At 41.4% G+C, this 18418-nt stretch overlaps 1 protein-coding gene across 1 annotated transcript; it reads left to right on the plus strand.

The window, feature by feature from the left end:
• The first annotated feature begins 3875 nt into the window (after positions 1–3875).
• On the plus strand, positions 3876–15358 carry DPPA2 (developmental pluripotency associated 2). Its single transcript, XM_032344342.1, has 7 exons — positions 3876–3913; positions 6426–6573; positions 8939–9099; positions 9190–9243; positions 10160–10421; positions 12385–12580; positions 15250–15358. Exons 1-7 carry the CDS (start codon positions 3881–3883, stop codon positions 15356–15358), a joined length of 963 nt encoding a protein of 320 aa, XP_032200233.1. The 5' UTR covers positions 3876–3880.
• Positions 15359–18418: the final 3060 nt, after the last annotated feature.

The following is an 18418-nucleotide window of genomic DNA, read 5'->3' on the forward strand; positions in this document are numbered from 1 at the left end:
ACCCTGAGAACATAACTTGAGCCAAAGGTAGTTGCTTAACCAACTGAACCACCCAGATGCTCCATAAATAAATAAATCTGAAAAAAAAGAAAAAAAAAGAATGGATTGGCTGGGTGATGATATGACCAATTAGAGATTTCAATAACTAATTAGGGTTTAGACAAGAAAAAGGGCAGTGGCAGTAAGTTGCAAGGGACACAAAATCCAGCAAGAACTGAATGTGACTGACTCCATAAGACTTTGGTGATTTGGGGGCGCCTGGGTGGCTCAGTGGGTTAAGCCGCTGCCTTCGGCTCAGGTCATGATCTCAGGGTCCTGGGATCCAGTCCCGCATCAGGCTCTCTGCTCAGCAGGGAGCCTGCTTCCTCCTCTCTCTCTCTCTCTCTCTGCCTGCCTCTCTGCCTACTTGTGATCGCTCTCTGTCAAATAAATAAATAAAATCTTTAAAAAAAAAAAAGAGCCTTTACTTTAAAAAGACAGAAACTAAAAAAGGAAAGAAGGAAGGAAGGAAGGAATCGTCTTTCAGTGCAATTTTCATTTTCTTCATAACACTGAAGAACTCAATAGCTATCCCTTCCACCTGCTAGTGACACCAAACCATACTTTCCAAACCGTTTCTCAGAAACTTAGGGTTCTGTGGGTTGCCTTATGGGTTTGTATTTCCTGATCAGATCTGCCTCACTTTTTTTTTTTTTTTTTAGATATGACGATCTAATTGACTTTATTAAGAGAGTAGCTTCACATTTATCTGCTATATATGGGTGCTTCATAAACGTTTACTCTTGTAGAGTTGTTCTCTGATTTAAAAAAAGATATTGAAAAGCACTTATTTAAGAAGCATATACATTTATAAATATTTAGCTTAGAATATAGTGAGTAAAATATATCTGAAATAGGTAATACATTTCTACTTAAGAACTATTGTCTGTTATTGGAATGTTAGAACATAAGTGTTCATAAACGATTTTTTGCACATAATTAAGAGCTTTCTTTGAGCCAGGCACTATGCGAAGCATCAAGAGAAAAGAAGATGAGTGTGAGAACTTCAGAGGGTCACAATATGGTAGGACAGAGTCACATCAGTCTGCAATCAGTGTCTACACCGTATCCTTCAGGATCCGCATGAAGGGGGGCTTCACTCAAAAGGGAATCACATGGGATGAGGACGAAGGTGGAAGCTAATGCAGTCTGTATAGCTAGCACAGATTGAGCCTCTATTCTGAGCCAGACACAGAGCAAGGCGATGCCTCTCTGGAACCTGCTGGCTAACTGGGAAGGCGAAATTAAACAAGTAAAATCTCATCTATATACAGAATAGCGCATTCAAAGTACTCTATGAAAGGAAAGAATGAGAAAATAACAGGAGCAAAATTTTAAGGGTGACTCCAAGATATTGGCATTGAAGCTTAAAGAAACTAATAGAGGTGCTAATGATCCCTTCAATGGCAATAGTATGACAATATGGAAATGTAACAAGTAAATGTTGTACACTTTAAATTTACAGTGTTATGTGTCAAAAACACGTCAATGAAAAAAAAAAGAGCTGAAGAATGAGAAGCCAGATGAATGAAGAGAGAGGAAAAAGTGTTTAAAAAAAAGAAAAAAAAGCCATCCCCAAATCTCTTCAAACCAATTTACAATAAATACAGAGGTTAGAAAAATAGGCTAAATGGAGCAACAAATGAAATTAACGAAATCCAGGCAGGAGACAACGGGAAATTCACACAATTCTTTAAACAATAGCAAGAACGGTAACAAAAAAATTCTAAGAAAAATAAAAGACGGAAGGAGAATTTACAGACTGGTATTTCTTTCAAAATAACCCAGGGGAGAGGGGACTACGTGGTAGTTTTGATGAAGTCGTATTGGCTGATGTCAACAGTTGTTGAAACTGGATGGTGGATACATGAGGTTTCATGATATTGTCTGCTTTTGCATGTGTTTGAACTTCCCCATAATATAACATTTTCAAAGAGGAGGGAGGAAAATGCAAGAAAATAGATAAAATAATTGTATCATAATAAATGTTAAGAGAAAGAAAAATATGGTAATTAAATGCTCTTTCACACTGGAAGTCCCGCCTAGCCTGACACAGGTATCAGTTCAGGCTACCAGGTTGGCTACCTCCAAACCAGCCAGAAAAAGCCCACCAGGTGGGGTCACACCCAGGTGGGTGTAAACCATACTCTCTGCTGAATCTCCACGGGCTGATTTAGTTTCCATCCTGGAGGGGAGGAGCCAGGATTCCAACCATTATCTGCCTAATCCAAATGCATTTGGTCACACCCTGATCTAGTCAGGGTTTCTAGACTTTAGGTGCAAAAAGAATTACCCTAAGGGCTTGATGAATTCTGAGTCCTGCCCTCAGGGATCCAATTCTGGAGGACTGGAGTAAAGTCTTACAATTAATCTTTCTTTCTTGTTCTCTTTCTTTCTTTTCGAAGAAAGACAGAGATACGAGTGGACAGGGTAGCAGGCCGAGAGAGAAGGGTGGGGGAAGCAGGCTCCCGGCCGAACAGAGAGCCAGATCCGGGGCTCGATCCCACAACCCTGAGATCATGACCTGAGCTGAAGGCAGAGGCTTAACCCACTGAGCCACCCAGGAGCCCCTACAATTTATTTTTCCAACCAGTTCTTCAGTAAACTGAAGCTGAGCGCTTGCTGATGGCATGCTGAGAGTAGTATATATTAAATTAAACTGATCTGGGCATCCTGGGTCCTGAGACGTGGGACCAGACCGAGAAACCAGACTATTTTCTTAGGGACAGAGAAAGCCCACAGTGAGACCAATGGATGCTAGTGCTGCCATACTCTAAAGGAAAATATTTATTAGACCTGGCTCCTTTGAGTGACTCTAAAAACATCTGTGACTTCTCTAGCCTCATCTTTCCAGCAGTTTCCAAGTGCTTGCAGCTCTGTATTCATTAGTCCACCATTTGCCTTATGGTTTTGGCTTTTGCAGCTCCTCTCCTGAACAGCCAAACCCTTCTCTTTAGCCAGCTCACCAGTAAGGCAGATTTAATATTTGTGTTTAGAACTGAATCCAAGAATTTAAATCTAATCTCACAGTGAATGACACACCCATGAGCATAAATCAGCTATGAAATACCGCTGATTTTTTTTTTAATCCCCTCCATAGTAACATCATTCAATCCATTGCCAATATTGTTCTGGAAATGTTTAAAAAAAAATTTTTTTTTTTTTTTTTTGACAGAGAGGGAACACAAGCAGGGGTAGTGGGAGAGGGAGAAGCAGGCTTCCTGCTGAGAAGCTTGATGGGGGGCTTGGTCCCAGGACCCTGGGATCATGACCTGAGCGGAGCACAGACGCTTAATGACTGAGCCACCCAGACACCCCTAAAAATATATATTTTTTTCATTTGCAACGTGTTACCAAGAATTCCTCACTTTCGGTTTTCTCCCAAGTCTCACCTTAAAGAAATAAAGACAAAAAAATCTTTTGTTATTATTATTATTATTATTATTATTAAGTAAAACTCTTAAGTTCAATGTGGGCTCAAACTCACAGACTGGGAAATGAAGAGTCTTATGCTCTAGCCACAGGGCCAGCCAGGCACCCCTAAAAATCTTTATTTTAAAATGTATTAAAATGTAATTGGAGTGATATTAATTACCCAGCATCTCGACTGTCATATAATGGACAAGACCTGGTGTAAAACCGACGACAGGGTCACACCGGCAGATCCTGTGGGAGGGGAAGAAGAGGAGGAAGGAAAACAGCTCTTCTGGGAAACAGGAAGTAGACGGAGACATTTGCTTATAAAAGGAGAAATCAGGCTGGAAGCCCTCGGGTGAAACGAAGTGAAGGGCAGTTGTCCCGAGGTAGATAGCTTCTGCCTTCCTCTGAACGTTCCCTGAAAATGGCGTGCTCAGCTTACGAGAACAATGAGCAGGTAAGTTTAGTTCCAACCGGATCGATTTCCCCCATAGGTTCCCCATAGATGTTTCAAAGTCTTTCTAGAGTTTGCTTATGTTTCCTTCTTGCCCCAAATCTTGGCGTCTGTCTGGGTCTAAGAAATCTCCGGTCTTGGAGTCTCTCCTCTTTACAAGTGGATTACTACTTTTCTTGCATGGAGTGTTGCTCTGAGAAAATTTGGGTGAGAGTGAAAAGGAGAAAGTAAAGATTGCCATTCCTAGGCCGAAGTAAGAGATCAGTTCTGTAGAAAGACTTAGCTGAGCAAGAGAAAAACGTAAAGAAGTAGGAGGCGACACTAAAAAAGACAGTGAGAAAAGGTAATGTGGGTAAGGTCAGAAAGTAAAGCGACCAGTTTGTTTTTTTTATTCTGGGACTGTCTCCTACTCGCAGGTATTAAGTATGTGATGATGGTCGAGTTGTACCACTGCCCTGAGCCCCCACTTACCTCTAGAGTGGAGTAATAGTCCCCAGATAATTTTGTATGAATGTGTGCAGGAGTACTTTGAAAGAGTGTTACACAGGGGCGCGTGGCTCAGTCCGTCAGTGGAGCCTGTGTCCCTCGATCTTAGGGTTCTAAGTTCGAGCCCCATACTGGGTGTAGAGATGACTTAAAAATCAAATCTTTGGGGCGCCTGGATGGCTCAGTGGGTTAAGCCGCTGCCTTCGGCTCAGGTCATGATCTCAGGGTCCTGGGATCGAGTCCCGCATCGGGTTCTCTGCTCCGCGGGGAGCCTGCTTCCTCCTCTCTCTCTCTCTGCCTGCCTCTCTGCCTACTTGTGATCTCTCTGTGTCAAATGAATAAATAAAATCTTTAAAAAAAAAAATCAAATCTTTAAAAAAAAAAAGTTGTACATAATGCAGGATCAGAGTCTGAGAAGTGGGAAGCCATTTCGGGAGGGAAATGGGAAGGGCATGGCCCCATCAGATCTTTTCTGAGAAGAAAGTATTGCGATAGGGCTGGAATGGAGTTTATTTACCTTCGGATTTGGGAGCAACCTTAAGCATAGTATACTCTGACATGGTTCATTTAATTTTTGAGACTCAGTTACCTAATTTGTAAAATAGGAAAATGGATAAATTGCCCTGAAGGTGCAATGAGCCAACTACAGAAAGCATCTAGCACAGTATGTGTGTGCTATACTAAACCAGGAGGTGTTGGTTCCTTCCTACCTACCTATTCTGTCTTTCTTTTGTTAGCTCATTAGAAGAGCTTTGACTGCCCACTTGGTGCTGGGCACTGCATGTGCTGCTGTGATGGCAACAGAGTAAAAGATACATTCACTCCCCTCTGGTCCTGGAGGTAAAATAAGGCCAGTATGACAGGAGCTCAGAATGCTCAGGGGTCTTGAGCTGAGTGACAGGCAGAGGTCAGACTCCAGAAGTTTGTAGGTCGCACAAGGGAGTTTTGTCTTTAACTTGAATAGCAATGAGAAGTCATTGAAGCGCTTTTTATTTCATTTTGTTTTGTTTATTTATTTTTATTTTTAAAAAAATTTTTTTTTAATTTGTTTATTTGACAGACAGAGATCACAAGTAGGCAGAGAGGCAGGCAGAGAGAGAGAGCGGAGGAAGCAGGCTCCCTGCTGAGCAGAGAGCCCGATGCGGGGGCCCGATCCCAGGACTCTGGGATCATGACCTGAGCCGAAGGCAGAGGCTTTAACCCACTGAGCCACCCAGGTGCCCCTGTTTTGTTTTTTTAAAAGCAGGAGAGCAGTCTGCAGAAGGAATGGTTTCAGAATGGAGTTTGGAATGATAGGAAATTGTTTCTACCAATGAGAGTTGATGAGAGCTGGGATTGGGAATCATGGGAAATTATGATAGAAGGTGGGAAGGTAGGAACACATTCCATACAGATTTAGCAGATAAAATGCAAGTATTTGTTTCAGCTGAGGGAGAGAAAGGCCTTGAGGGAGGTGGTTTCCCCAAACTTGAGACATATCCTTTCATTGACATCTACCTGTAAATCTACTTTTGTCCATTTCCTTATTGTTTCTCTACCATTTTTTATTTTTAAAAAATTTTATTTATTTATTTGAGAGAAAGAGCAAGTGCAAGCGAGTGAGAAGCAGAGGGAGAGGGAGAAGCCGGCTCTCTGCTGTGTGGGGAGCCTGACACACAGCTCAGTCCCAGGACCCTGGGATCATAACAGGGCTGAAGGCAGACACTTAACTGACTGAGCCACCCAGGCACCCGTCTTACCATTTTTAAAAATTTAAATTATTAAAATGTTCTCTGCACCCAATGTGTGACTCAAACTCACAACCTCCAGACCAAGAGTCACACACCCCATGGACTGAGCTAGCCAGGAAACCCTGCTTCTCTTTCTTAATAAAGAGTATGCTCATCAACATTAAATTCAAGGAATCGCTGTTGAGTCTTCTCTCCAGCCGCCTATTGGTTTCTGAGTTTCTTATTAATTGTGCTTTGAATGTAAGCAGGTTAGTTGTATGGCATCAAATGAGAATCCTTGATTGATCTTCCCTTTCCAGAATTTCCCTGAGGAGGCAGTAGAGGAAGAAAGTGTGATTCTCACATTGGTTCCAGTGAGTGAGGAGCCTAATGAAGAACATCAAATGGAACCAAGTGTTTCTTCAACTTCAGAAATCAGCCTTATGATGCCTGGGTCAAGTGATAAAGGTATGAAGTCATGGATTGCTCAGTTTGCTGCTTCCCAAGCTCTGGGAAGCTCAGGAAAATGATTTCTCTCTCTCTCTCTCTCTCTCTTTTTTTTTTAAGATTTTATTTATTTATTTGACAGACAGAGATCACAAATAGGCAGAGAAACAGACTGAAACAGAGAAAGGAAGAAGCAGGCTCCCCGCCGAGCAGAGAGCATGATGTGGGGCTCGATCCTAGGACCTGAGATCATGAGCTGAGCTGAAGGCAGAGGCTTAACCCACTGAGCCACACAGGTGCCCCTGATTTCTCTTTCTTATCCTTTAACTGTACAACACCAATCTTAAATCTCACCTTGATTACCTGGGTATGAGAGTTCTCAAACTCCCACACTTTTCAATTGCTGGGCACCATGCTTTGCTTTTAAGACACAAAAAAAGGGGCATGTGGAGTACTTTGAACAGAGCGTGGTTCTTACAGTAAAGGAAAGGAATTCATGATTCCCAACCCATGAAGCTCAATCTTGTCTTTGTTTTGGTTGACACATATTTTATACACCTTTTGTAAAGAGAAATGATTTTTTCCAGCTTTGAAATATAATCCACTGGTAACCCTGTGTAATCTTAAAGTGTACAGTGTGATGATTGATACACATTTACATTGCCAAATGATTACCCAAATAAGGTTAAGTAGCATATCCAGGGTGCCTGGGTGGCTCAGTCAGTGAAGCATCTGCCTTTGGCTCAGGTCATGATCCCAGGATCCTGGGATTGAGTCCCCTGTTGGGCTCCCTGCTCAACAGGAAGCCTGCTTCTCCACCCCCCCCACCCCGCCACTTGCCCTGCTTGTGTTCCATCTTGTCTCTCTCTGTCAAATAAATAAATAAAAATCTTTAAAATGAATGAATGAATGAATGAATGAATGAATAACATCCATCGCCTCACGTAGTTCCCTACTCCCACCACATCCTGTGGTGATTAAATATTTGCTCTCAGTAACTTGATTTTGAGAGAGAGAGAGAGCACGCATGCATACATGTGAGTGAGTGCAAGTTGAGGGGGATGAGGGCCAGAGGGTGAGGGAGAGAATCTCTTTGTTGTTGTTTGTTTTTTTTAATATTTTATTTATTTATTTATCAGAGAGCAAGCAAGCAAGCCCAGTGCAGGGGGAGCAGCAGGCAGAGGGAGAAGCAGTTTCCCCACTGAGCAAGGACCCTGATACGGGACTTGATCTCAGGACCCTGGGATCATGACCTGAGCTGAAGGCAGACACGTAACCAACTGAGCCACCCAGGTGTCCCAAGAGAGAGAATCTTAAGTAGGCTCCCTGCTCAGCACAGGGCATGATATGGGGCTCAATCTTACGACCTTGAGATCATGACCTGAAACAGAATCAAGTGTTGGTTAAGACACTTAACCGACTGAGCCACTCAGGGACCTCTGCTCTCAGCAACTTTGAAACATACTGCATAATATTGTTAACAGTAGTTACTATGCTATAAATGAGATCCCCAGAACTTACTCATATAGCTGAAAATTTGTTCCCTTTGATTAGTATCTCCTCAGATTAGTATTTTGCTTGGTAAATAATTACTGATCAAATATCTAGCAGCTTTTAATGTCATGACCCGTTAAATCTGTTCTTAGTATTTCACATAAGGGCATCAGATCTGTATTTTCAGAATGATTTTATTTTCTGGGCCAAGAATGAGGACTTCAACACATAGTAAACAGTGACAGGTTACACCTGAGGAGAGTAAGGTGAGATGGGGTGCTGATGAGGAGAAGGAGGTAGGCTGATGGAATGCAGTATTGTTGGTGGCTGGGTGATTTCTGTAGGGACAGCTCATATTTTTGGTCCCAAATGTAGACATTTTGGAGTAGCAATCCAATTTAATGTTTTATGCAGGTGGCTATTGGTGGTTATAAAAAACAAGATTTAGAATTATAAAATGGAGGGGTGCCTGGGTGTCTCAGTGGGTTAAGCCTCTGCCTTCGGCTCCCGTTATGATCTCAGGTCCTGGGATCGGCCCCTGCATCGGGCTCTCTGCTCAGCAGGGAACCTGCTTCCCCCTCTCTTTCTGCCTACCTCTGCCTACTTGTGACCTCTCTCTCACACTCTCTCTTTCTCTGTTAAATAAATAAATAAAATCTTAAAAAAAAAAAAAAAGGAATCATAAAATGGAGGTTGGATTTCCAGGTCTGCCATTTTAATGGAGATGTGATCTTGGGTAAGTCATTTAATTACAGAATCTGTTACTTGTAATAGAAGAAAAATACTTGATGTGTGTGTGTGTAAATTGGGTTGTAAGAAATTAGCAAGAACTTTGTTAAATTGTCATCTTAAAAATTAAATTATCACTACTTTGACTACCTTCTTTTCTCAGTTTGTCATCCTCAGATAAATGAACAATTCAAGTTTTGTCCAAAACATAGTTGTAATATGCAAGTCCTTCCCTTACCAACCAGTTTGCCTTCATTTAATAAAGTACGTTGGGACACTTTGCGGGACTGGTGCCAACAACTGAATTTGAGCACGGATGGCCGGGTAAGTGCACTGGTGGGAAACTGCTGCACAGAGCAAGTGTGGAAAGCTTTGCCAGTTTGTAATTTTCATTTCCCCTTTTAATGTCCTTAGAAAATAGAGGTTTATATGAGGCTCCAGAAACATGCTTACCCTGAAATAAACCAGGTGAGTAAGGAGTATGGTGAGAATGGAAAGGTAAGTTCTGATTGTGAATTGTTCCTTCTGTTTCACCATTTCTATAAATGTTATATCTCTGAGGCAGATTTCTCAACCAGGGCTATTGACATTTTGGATAAAGAAGATGTATATATAATGCAAAGGAATATTATTCAGCCATTAAAAAGAAAGAAATATTTGCCATTTATGACAATATGGATTGACCTACAGGGTATTCAGATAAGTCAGAGAAACAAATACATGATTTCACTTACATGTGGAATCTAAAAACAAACAAAACAGAAGCAAAGTCACAGAAACCGGGAATGATCTGGAGGTTGCATGATGGAGAAGTTTGGGGGGATGGACAGAATAAGGGATAGGAATTAAAAGATACTAACTTCCAGTTATAAAGTAAATAAGACATTGAGGATGCAGTGTACAGCATAGGGAATATAGTCAGTCATATTATAACTAAACTTTGTATGGTGACAGATGATAGCTAGACTTACAGTGATCACTGTAATATATATAAATGTTGAATCAGCGTGTTTTACACCCGAAACTAATAAAATACTGTATGTGAACTCTACTTCAATTAAAAAAAAAGACTGGACATTTTGGTCTAAATACCTTGTTTTGGTTGGGGTGGGGAGTTGTCTCATGCATTTTAGGCCTAAACATCCCTGGCCTCTACTCACTAAATGTCAGTGGCAATGTCTTCTGCTTTCCCCACTCCCACACCCTCAGTTTTAACAATTAGAAATTTCTCTTAGTTTCTTAAAGGGAACTAATAATCTTAAGTATATCCTACACTTAACACACATGGGTCAATGTATTTAAAAATGATAAAATTGACACAAAACACAAAAGTCTTCAGGGCAGTAGCACTTCTCTGAAACCTCACCATGAATCCCATTTGCAGAGTATTCCTGAAACATCACCAGAAGCTAAATTGCAGTCATGTTCAAGGAAAGGCAAGATGGTGGCCAAGAAAGCAAGGCTTTGGAAAAGTTGTAAGAAGAGTGAGAGAGAGGAGGGGATTAATGCAGTCGAGGTGGTAACATCAGCACAGGAAGGCATGTTGGCAGCATGGTCAAGAATTGCTGCGAGAGCCAGTCAGTCCAAGTCTGTGAATTCACGTTCCATTCCTGCTTCTGTTGAGACCTTTCTGCTGCAAGCCTCTGGTAAGATCACCTTAAAAGAGTGAGCACTGGGTGGGGCTGGCTGGCTCAGTCCGTAGAGCATGCAAACTCTAGATCTCATGGATCATGAACTCAAGCCCCACATTGGGTACAGAGCCTACTTCCAAAAAAAAAAAAAAAGACCGAGGAGTATTCCAGATAAATAAGTCCTCCACTGAAAGGCAATAAAAGGGAAAGAGCTAAAATATTGTAGATTGGATAGGAGATTTACATAGGAGTTATCCTTTCATTGACAGGTAGTCGAGTTTTGCATGGACCAATAATGTCTAAGTTAAATGATTGAGTGGTGACCCTTTCTCATCATAGCAAAAATTCAAGGTGGGAAGAAAGCATAATCTGATAATGTGGTCAACCACAGTCTGAGGCCTTCCCCTTTCTCGCCCTGCTTCAGGGCTGTTGTAACACTCAATAAGCATGTGTGTGTTAGAACTGAACAATTTCCGTTCAGATCCTTACTTCCTAGGTCTCTGGCATTGGCGCATTAGCTTAAGCCGTGGTATCCTGATTTACACAGTGATGATGGCAACTGTTGTGCTTCATAGAATGATTTTGAGACTTAGAAGATACAATTTGGCACTTTAAAAGCCCTCATAAGGGATCTGGGGAGTAACTTAGCTCCACTTTGGGCCAGCTCTGGCTCCTGAATGTCATATTTCTGTTTTCATCTCCCGTAAACACCATCTCAGGCCAGCGCAAAGTCCCCTTCCTTCTTTTTGGCTTGAATTTTTTCCCACTCTTCTTCTTACCAGAAGTGATCTCGATTTTTTTATATGCAGGGCTGATGTTCACTCACAAGAAATCCAGCCAGAGGGAAGACAGGGAATGGAAATGGGCCTGCTGTCTGCTCCCCACCCTGCACCCCCATCTGTGAGAGGACTGGGCACCTCTTGCTTATTTGCACAAGCACTGTGCAGTCCCGGAGCTGTTTCTCGAGGACCGAGGTCCCAGAGAAGACAGCTCTTTCCGATTTTCGTTAATGTGCTGTATGAGCTAGTAGCATCCCACATACGCTAAATCAGCCTTTTAGTTCCTCTTCATTCAGCAGTTATTAAGCACCTACTGTGATCCATGAGTGTGCCTAGCCTCCAGCTGCACTGTGCTAAAAACACAGTTTCTCCTCCTGTCTTAGAACGGAGAGAGATTTTACAGATATGTAAGCCCCCAGTGATGGCCCCTTTCTCTAAGTTTCATACATTTGTTATCTGTAGGACTTTGCTTTTTCTCAAATATCCCATCTTCCCAGTTAGATTGTTCCTTAGGCTTTTATTTTATTTTTTTTTAAAGATTTTATTTGAGAGAGTGAGCGAGAGTGTTGCGTGCACACAGACTCAGAAGCAAGGTGGGAGTTGGGAAGGAGGGAGAAGGGGCAGAGGGAGAGAGAGAAGCAGACACCCTGCTGAGCAGATAGAGGGCTCCATCCCAGGACCCTGAGATCAAGACCTGAGCTGAAGTCAGAGGCCTAACCGACTGAGCCACCCAGGCACTCTGTTCCTTAGACTCGGTTAAGCAGAGATCCTTTTGCCTGTTTTGTGTAGTTGAGGCAATGTAATATAATGGTTGGGCCAATGGGCTATGAATCAGAATATCTTATCCATGTCTTGGTCTGGGAAAGTTATATTTAACATAAGCTATGCTACCTGACCTGCAAATAAAAGTAAAAGGTAAATATTAATAATGCTCTTAAGAATAAACGTATTCATCCATGTAAACCACTTAGCAAAATCTTAAGAGACAGAGCAACCATTCCCAAAATTGTTACCTCTTGCACTATATAATTTGTGAAGTCAGATTGTAGCATCTTCGGTGTACATTTTTCTAACTTTTCATTCAGTTGATTGATTAAGAGACTATAAGGGTAGAATTGAGAGTGACTCGCTGAGAGGTTGGGTGAGGGCGTTCTCACTTGATTTTTGCCGTTTGTGTTTGCTTCCCTTTCTCTCCTCAGGTGTCCGGTGGTGTGTGGTCCATGGCAGACCTCTCTTGGCAGACACACAAGGTTGGGTTCGCCTGCAGTTTCATGCAGGTCAGGCCTGGGTGCCTGACACTCCCAAAAGGATGATCTCTCTCTTCCTGTTACCCGCCTGCACTTTCCCACCCCCAGGCCTAGAAGATAACATGTTATGCCCTGAATGTGTGAAGAGGTAACCCTTAAGTATTTTTCTAAGTGTGGCACACAGCAAACGAGATGTCTGGATAGGTTTCTGAATAATTTAGTAGGAGAATGCAGAAGGCAGTGTGCTGTTTTCTTAATTTGCCATATAGATCAGGCAAAAATAGGAAGCAGAAAATTTAGTGGTGGATTAGAACTCAGATAAATGTGGCTTCTTAGAAACTTCAACAAAGTATCCAAGTTAGGACCTTAACTGCCTCCATTTTAGAGACATGTTTTAAGGAAAAAAATAAAAATACATAAAAGACTTGGAGTTCAAATACAAGATTCTTTCCTGGGGATACACAAATTAGAAAGATAAAATCCATGTAGCACTCGAGAATGAAAAGGAGTAGGAGATGTTGTGAAAGTGTAGGGTAGTACCTACATTGGGGTAGCTTAGAGAAACTTCCCAAAGGATTACATGTACTGAGAGAAGGCTTACCATTTGGAAAGTAATAATTAGGGTGGTCTAACTAGTGGAAACAGCCCATACAAATACATGGAAGTCAAATATGACATAATTAGAAATTGCAAATAGGTAAATATGTCTGAAGCTTATACGAAAAATAAGTGGGAAAAGGGAGGAGCAGACCAGGTTTTATATCTATATAAAAGTTCTTTTTTTTTTCCCACAAGTTTTCTATCTATATAAAAGTACTCTCTCACTCTCTCTCTTTAAAAAAAAAAATTTTTTTTATTTGTCAGCAAAAGCAGGGAGAATGGAGGAAGAGGGAGAAACAGGCTCCCTCCTGAGCAAGGACCCCTGTGCAGGATTGGAGTCCATGACCCTGAGATCATGACCTGAGCTGAAGGTAGACGCTTAACCTACTGAGCCACCCAGGCGTCCCTAAAAGGTCTCATATTATCCTGTGGCACTTAATTTCTTAGTCCCTTAGGGACATGGACTCCTTTGAGAATATAACTGTATACTCACCATCCAGGGAAATTTACATTGAGTATACATACACATAAGCTCTGCTTCAGATTTTATATAGACCATAGCACTCCTGATGTTTGAATACAAAATTCAGCTTTTGACAATGGAATGGGGTGGAGGTAATATGAGAGTGGAGGAAACCTCAGGCTCTTTTAAAGGAAGTAGATTGAAATCTTGCAACAGAAACTAAATTTGAAGGTAAGAGATTACTATAATAATTCTGGAAAGATGCATTCTGTGAGCTTGGCAAAGAATTTAAAGAGGAATGGAACAAATGTAAGGGATGTAGGAGTGCAGGGAACAGTTGTTATCTTATTAGATGGAAAGGTAGAGTGCAGTTCAGTGGCCAGGAATGTGATACATGCTGGCCAGGAGTCTAGAATTCTGGGAGAAGTACAGGGTGTAGAGAAGCACAGTTGGGAATCTTTATCCTATAAATTATCCATAGGATTATGTAGAGGAAAGAACCTAAGAGAGAATCAGCATATCAGTGGCAGGTGAGAAATGGAGACTGAAAAAGTATAGGTAGAGGCTGAAATAGAAGTGGAAAAAGGAAGCAGTGGGCAGAGTTTCAGAGGGAAGTGGTTTGGCAGTGAGATGGCCATGTAAGACTATGGTTAACGCAGTGCTGTTAGGAATGTCAGTTTAGGATACCATTGGTGGTCTTTTGGAGAGTATGTTGAGAGGGGCAGTAGAAACAGTAGGGTAGGTTTTTTTTTTTAAAGATTTTATTTATTTATTTGACAGATCACAGGTAGGCAGAGAGGCAGGCGGGGGATGGGAGGTGGGCAGGCATCCTGCTGAGCAAAGCTGATGCGGGGCTCCATCCCAGGCCCCAGGATCATGACCCAAGCCAAAGGCAGAGGCTTTAACCCACTGAGTCACCCAGGTGCCCCTTGTGTTTTTTGTTTTTTTGTTTTTCAAAAAAATTTATTAGATAGCGAGAGGGAACACAAGCAGGGAATGGGAGAGGGAGAAGCAGGCTTTCTGCTGAGCAGGGAGTCCAATGCAGGGCTTCATCCCAGGACCCTGAGATCATAACCTGAGCCAAAGGCAGACGCTTAATGACTGAGCCACCCAGGTGCCCCAGAATAGGGTTGTTTTAAGTTGGGAGTAGAACATGTGAAAAACTAGGAACAGAACATACTTAATAATCTGTTCTGCACGAGTGAAGAATGAGATAGTAGTTGAGGCGGAACTATTAAGGGAGCTCTTTGCTTCCGTCCTTCCTTCTTTTCTCCCTTCCTGGCTTTTTTCTTTTCTTGTTTCTTTCTAGGGATAAATGGGAAAACCATGATTGAGTACGAAGAGAGAAGGCATGTGGGAAGAAGCTGCAGGAAGAAAAGGGAAAGTGTAAAATAAAGGAAGTGGTGCTGGGCTGCCTGGTTGGTTCAGCTGGTAGAGTGTGCTGCTCTTGATCTTGGAAGTCATGAGTTTCAGCCCCGTGTTGGGTGTAAAGATTACTTACAAATGAGTAAACAAATGTTGAAAATAAGTAAAGGAAGTGGAACCGATTGGAGAAAAAGAAGAGCCTGATACTAAGTGGACAATCCAGTTCCCTTTCTTTACCACATAAAGTATTTTTACCCACTGTTCTTAGGTGGTGAGGCCAGCTACTAAGGAACTCCAGAAGTGGATTCTACATTTATTGTACTTGGTATGGGATGGTCTGTCTTATTCTTAAGAATTTTCCCAAAATTCTTTACTAAATTTCTTTACAGAAATAAGAAGATGATGAAAAGATTAATTGCACTGGGGAAGGAAAAGCGACCTCGTTTGAATAGAACAACATCATTCCCTTTGGATGGGCCATATCTTAATAAAGAATAAGTGGTGGAGAGCCCACAGCTACCATTGACTTGCCTCCCAGTGACTGGCTGCTGCACTCTGTCCTAGCCGACCTTAGTGTTTGTGGCTTGATAGGTTGAGTACAGATGGGACTGTCAGGATTCTGTACTTGACATCTGCCAAGAAGTGACTGCTACTGCTGCTTTGAGCATTTGGTTCTATAGAATATAAATCAGTTCTGCTTTAATTAATAACTTTTTTAAAGTTTTAGGTTTTCAGAAAAATTGAGCAGAAAGTGCAGAGTTCTGAAATACTGCTCCAGCCCTTTCCCCTACTATTAGCAGCCTGCACCAGAGTGGTACAGTTGTTGAACCTACGTTGACTATCATTACCACCCAAAGCCCATAGTTCACAACAGGTTCACTTTTTGTGTCATATAGTCAAGGGCCTTGACAAGTAGATCATGACCGCCTGCATCCTCACCATTACCGTGTCATCAGAATAGCTTCCCTGCTCTAAAATTTTCTCATTCCATCTGTTTAACATGCTCTTAGCTCCTGATCACTCTGCAGCTTTGCCTTTTCTAGAATGTCATATATTTGGAATCATATGGGAGCCCTTTCAGACTGACTAATTCCACCGCAGTATGCATTTAAGATTCCGCCTTTCCATGGCGTAGTATTCCACTTAGTGCTAAATAGCCCATTGCCTGCATGTTCCTCAGTTTATTCATTCCCATATTAAGTCATCCAGGCTGCCTCCATCTTTAGCAATTACGAGTAAAGCTGCCGTAAACATCTGTGTGTAGGTTGTCTCAGCATACGTTTTCAGCTTAGGTAACTACCAGGGAGCATGATTGCTGGATCATGGGGTGAAAGTGTGTTCAGTTTTACAAGAAACTGGCAATCTGTCTCCCAGAGGGGCTGGTATTTTGCATTCCCGCCAGCAATGATTGAGGGTTCTCGTTGCTCCAGTTCCTTACCAGCATTTGGTGGTGTCAGTGCTCTAGATCTTGGCCGTCCTAATGGGTGTGTGGAAACATCTCATCTTTTTTTTAAGATTTTATTTATTTGTCAGAGAGAGGGAGGGAGCACAGGCAGACAGAATGGCAGGCAGAGGCAGAGGGAGAAGCAGGCTCCCTGCTGAGCAAGGAGCCCGATGTGGGACTCGATCCCAGGACGCTGGGATCATGACCTGAGCCGAAGGCAGCTGCTTAACCAACTGAGCCACCCAGGCGTCCCGAAACATCTCATCTTAATTTGCGGTTCCCCAGTGACCTGAAATGTGTAGTATACCATATGCTTATTTGTTATCTGTATATCTGGTAAAGTATCCAGCCAGGTTTTTTGCCTATTTTTTCATCTGGTTCACTTTCTTATGGTTGGGTTCTTTTATATTTTGAGTGTATATATTTATTGGATAAGTCTTAAGATATTTTTCCTAGTCTGTGGCTTGTCTAACTCTATCAATTTGTATATTTAGATCACTGACACTGATATAAATGGCTTAATATGTGTATTTGCTTTCAATGCCCTTTTTTATGTATTACAAGTTTTTAATCAATAAGCTCTTAAGGCTATATGGCTACTGTTACAATATTTTTAAAAATTGAAGTATGGTTGACAGAATACTACATTAGTTTCAGGTATACAACATAGTGATTCGACATTACGTACGTTACAAAATGCTCACTAGGATAAGTTACAAAATGCTCATTTGTCACCATTCAGGGTTATTTTAATATTACTGATTATATTCCCTAGGCTGTACTTCTTATTCCTATATGACTTATTTTTTTTAATAACTGAAAGTTTGTACCTCTTTTTTTAAGTTTTTTTCTTACTTATTTGACAGAGAAAAATCACAAGTAGGCAGAGAGGCAGACAGAGAGGAGGAAACAGGCTCCCTGCTGAGCAGAGAGCCCCATGCGGGGCTTCATCCCAGAACCCTGAGATCATGACCTGAGCTGAAGGCAGAGGCTTAGCTCACTGAGCCACCCAGCTGCCCTGAAAGTTTGTACCTCTTAATATCCCTAAATCCTTTTATTTTGCCCATCCTCCTACCCCCTTCCCTCTGGCAAACACCAGTTCTCTGGTTTTGGTTTTTTTTTTTTTTTTTTTAGATTCTATATGTAAGGGAAATTATATGGTAGTTGTCCTCTGTTACTTCACTTAGCACAATACCTTGTAGGTCCATACATCTTGCAATGGCTAGATATTTTTTATGGCTGAGTAATACTCCATTGTGTGTGTGTATATATATATATATATACACACACGCAATATATATACACACACGCACACATGACTACTTTATCCATTCACCTATCAGTGGACACTTGGGCTGCTTCCATATCTTGGCTGTTGTACAATGAACATAAGGCTGGATATATCTTTTTGAATTACTGCTTCCATTTTCTCTGGATAAGTACCCAGAAGTGTAATTGCCAGATTATATGGTAGTTCTGTTTTTAGCTTTTTGTGGAGGCTTCCTACTGTTTTCCACAGCAGCTGCAACAATTTACATTCTAGCAACTTACTAAATAAGCCAAAATCCAAAACACTATATAATCCAATATACCTTCAACAAAATACAAACTGAATTCAATAGCATATTAAAAGGATTATATACTACAACCAGGTGGGATTTATTGCTGCATTTAAGGGTGGTTTGACTTAAGAAAAAATCAATGTAATATGCCTATTAATAGAATGAAGAAGAAAAACACCTCAAAAAAGGCATTTATCAAAAGCCAAAACCCCTTTGTGATGAAAACATGAAGGAATAGAAGGGAACTTCCTCAACATAATAGGGGCCATATAGGAAAAGCCTACAACACTCCATGGTAAAAGAAAGTTTTTCTAAAGTTAGGGGAAAGATGAGAATGCCTGTTGTCACCACCTCGATTCAGTATAGTACTGGGATTTCTAGCCAGAGAAAATTAGACAAGAGAAAAAGTCCTCTACATTGAAAAAGCAGAAGTAAAACTATACAAATATATACAGAAAAATCATTCCTCAAGAACCTGTTAAATCTAATTAACAAATAGGGCAAATTTTTCAGAATATAAAATCATTACAAAATACCAGTTGTATTTTTTAA

The sequence above is a fragment of the Mustela erminea genome, chromosome 1, assembly GCF_009829155.1.
Source record: "Mustela erminea isolate mMusErm1 chromosome 1, mMusErm1.Pri, whole genome shotgun sequence".
NCBI lineage: Eukaryota > Metazoa > Chordata > Mammalia > Carnivora > Mustelidae > Mustela > Mustela erminea.

What these genes read in the sequence shown, in the direction of transcription:
- DPPA2 (XM_032344342.1), top strand. Translation starts at nt 3,881, where the DNA reads ATGGCGTGCTCAGCTTACGAGAACAATGAGCAG. An exon ending in CTTACCCTGAAATAAACCAG is followed by an intron (nt 9,244 to 10,159) that starts GTGAGTAAGGAG and finishes TCCCATTTGCAG; the next exon opens with AGTATTCCTGAAACATCACC. An exon ending in CTTTCTGCTGCAAGCCTCTG is followed by an intron (nt 10,422 to 12,384) that starts GTAAGATCACCT and finishes TTCTCTCCTCAG; the next exon opens with GTGTCCGGTGGTGTGTGGTC.